The sequence below is a fragment of the Asparagus officinalis genome, chromosome 9 (genome assembly GCF_001876935.1).
Source record: "Asparagus officinalis chromosome 9, Aspof.V1, whole genome shotgun sequence".
NCBI lineage: Eukaryota > Viridiplantae > Streptophyta > Magnoliopsida > Asparagales > Asparagaceae > Asparagus > Asparagus officinalis.
The window spans coordinates 16,734,128-16,739,119 of NC_033802.1; the positions used below are offsets into that span (position 1 = coordinate 16,734,128).

Sequence of the window (4,992 nt, forward strand, 5' to 3'; positions counted from 1 at the left end):
TACACAGCTTGGAAAATCAGCCTGACATCTATCAAAGACAATATAGAAAGACCCAACACACAGGGCATCCAATCAAGTTGAGTAGCCTACCAGGAAGTCTCCCTTCATCTGGGCACTGTTCAGGTCTGGAAACATCTACCTCTTCCATACTTCATAGGAATCTTGGGACTGCCAGCTTCCTGAGAGATAACCGTGAAGTTAAGTACCAATACACTTATAAATTTTTTCCTTAGAAGATACCTAGCAATTAGGAAAGACATCAGAAAAGAAAAGCACCTACAGCTGTAGCACTTGCTAACTGGAATAAATCGGCATAAGTAACACCTGGGTACTTGTCCTCGATAGGTTGAACAAGCTTTAATGCATTCACAAGTCCTGTTACCCCCATTAAAATTCTTCAGTAACAAGCTATGGAGTGGTATTTTAACATTTTACAGAGGATACACATACCAGTATGGCTCAATGTTTAAGTTCGATATCAAATCGCAAACTTCCATTAGCTCCTCCTCTTTGGGGCCACTCTTTGATGTTCTCGTCATATATAGCAGCATCGTGCCAACCTAGACGAACCTGCAGCCATAGTGCATGAATCAGAGTGTACCCTGAAATATTATAAGTAAGATGAATTGGTTGTCAAACAAGAATGTGCCAAGCTTGTGCAGCAATACCGTGGAATTTCTAAACTAACATAGATTTCTGGCCTAAGTAATTTAATTTTGTTACTAAAAAGGTTTCTTAAAAATCTGTTTGTTTATGAACATGTCCAGTAACAGGAGATGTTGACTTAGCCTTATCATATTAATATATATACCACGACGTCTCTAACAAACTTAAGAGTAGGTAGTGGTTGTTACCATTTTCATCACTAGTTTCATAATCGTTCGACTTTCTAAATCTTGATTTCAGGAAGGTTTTTGACACATTACTTATTACCAACACTTTTTGGAACCAAACGAGCACATTAGATATCTTCTTTGCTTCAAATCTTTCACACCTATAGCGTTGGTGATGGACATATCAAATGGCATCATTGTCTCTTACAAGGAGAGCAATTCTCCCAACTCCTTCAATTTAGCACTGCAACGGACAGTTTTGCAAAATTATACCAAACTTGTGAGGATGCTTTCATCAGAAAAAAGTTGCAGAATTCTACATTGTTCTTCAATATGTTGACGACGCACTTTTACCAACTCCAATGAACTCAACCTCCATAGCCAACCTGAAGTTTCTTTGCTATTCATGTGAGTACTCTCTGGATTCCGAACGTTTTCCCCAAATCATTCTTGTACAACTTCATCACCAATTCTAACAAATGGCCATCATTCCCGGTAGTAGCATAAGTATTCACTTCCTGTTGCTATTTTGTTGGCCCATTACCATTCCCCTCCATATAGGCCCTAGCCCATTCTCTACTCCTCTTCTCCTACCCGATGAAATGAACCCTATGTCGGCAACCCCCTTTCCATCTTCGTGTCCTGTTGGCTGCCGCTGTTAGTCCCATCTCCCCATCCTTGTAGGTCGGCTCCTACCATTCGAAACCCTATCCTTTTTCTCTCCCGTGTCGGCTGCCCCCTTTGCTATTTAAGTCGAAGGGCTGGTAGTAGCTCGGTGGAGAAAAAGAGGAGCGACGTCGTTAAAAAGACCTTGAGCTTTGTGCTCTCCTCTACTTTGTGCAATAAATCCTCTCCCTTCTAGAGCTTTGTGCTTTCACCCTTTGTGAGGTGAGTGAGAGACAGTGGAATAGTTGCTTTCCCCCCTTTGTGTTCTTGGTGGTGCACACGAGAGAAGAACGGACTGGTTGGTCAGGCTTCTGAGCCAAACAGCGACGACGTCGATCATCAACAGTGGTATCAGAGCTCGGTGAGTCGTCGCCGTTCAAAAACCATCGCCGGCGAGCTTCAGGAACTGCCGCTCGAAGAGCCTCTTCAGTCTCGACCTCGTCCCGGGCTTCGTCAGATCGGACTTGATCGAGGACTGGTGGACGAAGATATCCTCGCTACCTAGGGTTTTGTACTGTTGAACTACTTCACGGTCGTGGTAATTTGTATTTTATTGTGTTTTTTCTGTGTGAAAAAATGTCTGTTGCTAATCAATATAGTATGATTCAATATGGTATGGCTCCGTTCAACGGAAAATCTGATTTTAGCATTTGGAAACAAAAAATAAAATGCATCTTAATTCAACAGAAGTCCGTTAGGGCTGTTGGTCAGACTTATTTAACCTCTGACACTGAAAATAAACGGGCGGAAATGAACGAAAATGCTTGTTCCACAATTTATTTGAACTTATCTGACTCTGTGATTAGAAAAGTTGGAATTTTGGACTGTGCTAAAACTCTTTGGGATAAACTTGAAGAACTCTATACTGAAACCTCTTTGCCCAGTAAAATATTTTTGCTTGAATTTTTTTTTCAAATTTAGATTGGATATGTCTAAGGATATTGAGGAGAACCTAGATGTTTTCACAAAACTTATTTCAGATATTAAGTTAACTGGTGATAAACATATAGACGACTATACTCCTATTACCCTTCTAAATGCTATTCCTGACTCATATAATGATGTGAAATCTGCTATTAAATATGGTAAAGATGAGGTTACCTTGACATTATGATCAATGGTCTTAAGAGTAAGGAATTAGATTTAAAACATTCTGAGGGGAATAAAAATTCTGGTGAGCGTATGCATGTGAGGGGTAGGTCTCAGAATAGGTTTAATAATCAAAAGAATGCTAGTAATGGGGAATCAAATAGGAAAAAAATTCAAAAATGTAAAGGGTAGATCTAAGTCTAGATTTAAAGTTAAAAAATGCTATAATTGTAAAAATGCTATAATTGTCATGAAACTGGTCACTTTATTAAAGATTGTCCTAAGCCTAAGAAAAATCAGCAAAATAATCATGCTAATATGGCTGTATGTGAGGGCAAAATGGGTGAAATTTTTATGATTAATAATCTTTGTGAACATACATATTTGAACTCTATGTTATCTGATTCTTTATGTAAATCAGATTGGTTAGTAGACTCTGGTTGTACTTTTCATATGACTCCTTTTAAAAACTTATTTTCAAACTACAAGAAAATAGAGAATGACTTTGTGTCAATGGCAAATGAAAAGAAATGCAATGTTTTAGGAACTGGTGATGTATGCCTTAGGTTTTCTTCAGGTTCTGTGTTTACTTTGAAGGATGTTAGACATGTTCCTGATTTACGTTATAACTTGATTTCTTGTGCATCTCTAGTGTTTACTTTGAAGGATGTTAGACATGTTCCTGATTTACGTTATAACTTGATTTCTTGTGCATCTCTAGAAAATGATGGTTTGGAGGGAAAATTTTACGTTATAACTTGATTTCTTGTGCATCTCTAGAAAATGATGGTTTGGAGGGAAAATAGGGTAAATGAGTTATGAAAATTCTGAAATGGTCTCTTGTTATTTTTACTGCTAAAAAACAAAATAATTTGTATGTTTGTCATGTTGAACCTGTACTTGATTCTGTTAACTCCGTGATAGGTGATAAATCTGTTTTATGGCATAATAGATTAGGTCACATGAGTAACAAAGGATTAGAAATTTTGCATAAAGGAGGTCACTTTGGTAGTGATAAAAAATCCCTCATCCCTTTCTGTAAATCTTGTGTGCTAGGAAAACAGCATAAGGTTAGTTTTTCTATTTCTTCTTTTCCTAATCAGTCTAAGTGCACTAATGTACTTGAATATTTGTATGCTAATGTGTGGGGTCCCTCTGGTGTGTCTACGCATGGAGGGAACTAATATTTTCTTTCCATAATTGATGATTATTCTAGGAAAGTTTAGGTTTTACTCATGAAACAAAAATGTAAAGTTTTTGATAAATTTAAAAACTGGAAAATTATGATTGAAAACCAAATGGGAGAGAAAATTAAAACTCTTAGGACAGACAATGGTCTTGAGTTTTGTAACAAATAATTGAATGATTTATGTACTACTTGGGGTATTAAAAGATATAAATCTGTTCTCTACACACCCCAGCAGAATGGGGTTGCTGAAAGGATGAATAGAACTCTCTTAGAGAGGGTGAGAGCTATGTTGGCCACATCTGGGCTATCTAAGAAGTTCTGGGGAGAAGCTGTTTGTACTGCGGCCTATTTAATTAACAACCCCCTTCTGTTGCCTTAGGAGAAAAATGCCCTGAATTTGTGTTCACGTGCAAACCTATTGATTTAAATAATTTGAGAATTTTCGGGAGTGCTGGCTATGTACATCCAAAGATTGATAAGTTAGAACCTAGATATAGGAAATGTGTTTTCTTAGGATACCTTGAAGGCGTAAAAGGTTATAGGCTTTGGAATAAGAGTGAACCGGGGTTTAAGGTAGTGATAAGTAGAGATGTTGTTTAACCGGGGTTTAAGGTAGTGATAAGTAGAGATGTTGTTTTTAATGAAAATGAATTTTCTTGTTTACCTTTACCTGTCCCTATTCCTAAAAATGATGCTCTATGTTGTTTTTAATGAAAATGAATTTTCTTGTTTACCTTTACCTGTCCCTATTCCTAAAAATGATGCTCTAAATAAAGTGGAGCAAATGCTTGTTATTAATCAACCCGAATCACCTCCTGGAGAGAAATTGAATGATATAATTATTGAAAACCAAGATGAGATTATTCCTAATGAAGTGGAGCATGATATGTAGGAAATAGATAACATGTATGATTTGAATGATTATCAACTCACTAGGGATAGAAATAAAAGAACCATTAGGAAACCAAAAAGGTATAGAGATTGAAATTTGAGTGATTGTAATATGCCTGAGTTTGCCTTTAATGTGTTTGAATCCCTTGAGTGCAATGAACCTATGACTTATAGAGAAGCATTAAAATTGAAATAATCTGAAGAATGGATTAGTGCTATGAAGAGTTGTAGGATCTGAAATAGATACACTTGAACACTAGAGGGGGGTGAATAGTATTCTTTTAAAATTTATGCAAAGTATATTATAAATTGCAAAGAAAAATG

At 36.8% G+C, this 4,992-nt stretch overlaps 1 protein-coding gene across 1 annotated transcript in view; it reads right to left on the reverse strand.

The window, feature by feature from the left end:
* LOC109823240 (probable L-ascorbate peroxidase 7, chloroplastic) overlaps positions 1-1,390 on the reverse strand; it is a 12,087-nt gene extending 10,697 nt beyond the window's left edge. The window contains 5 exon segments of the mRNA XM_020389525.1: positions 91-139; positions 141-179; positions 275-383; positions 458-602; positions 1,378-1,390. Coding sequence (XP_020245114.1) covers positions 91-139; positions 141-179; positions 275-383; positions 458-602; positions 1,378-1,390 — 355 coding nt within the window.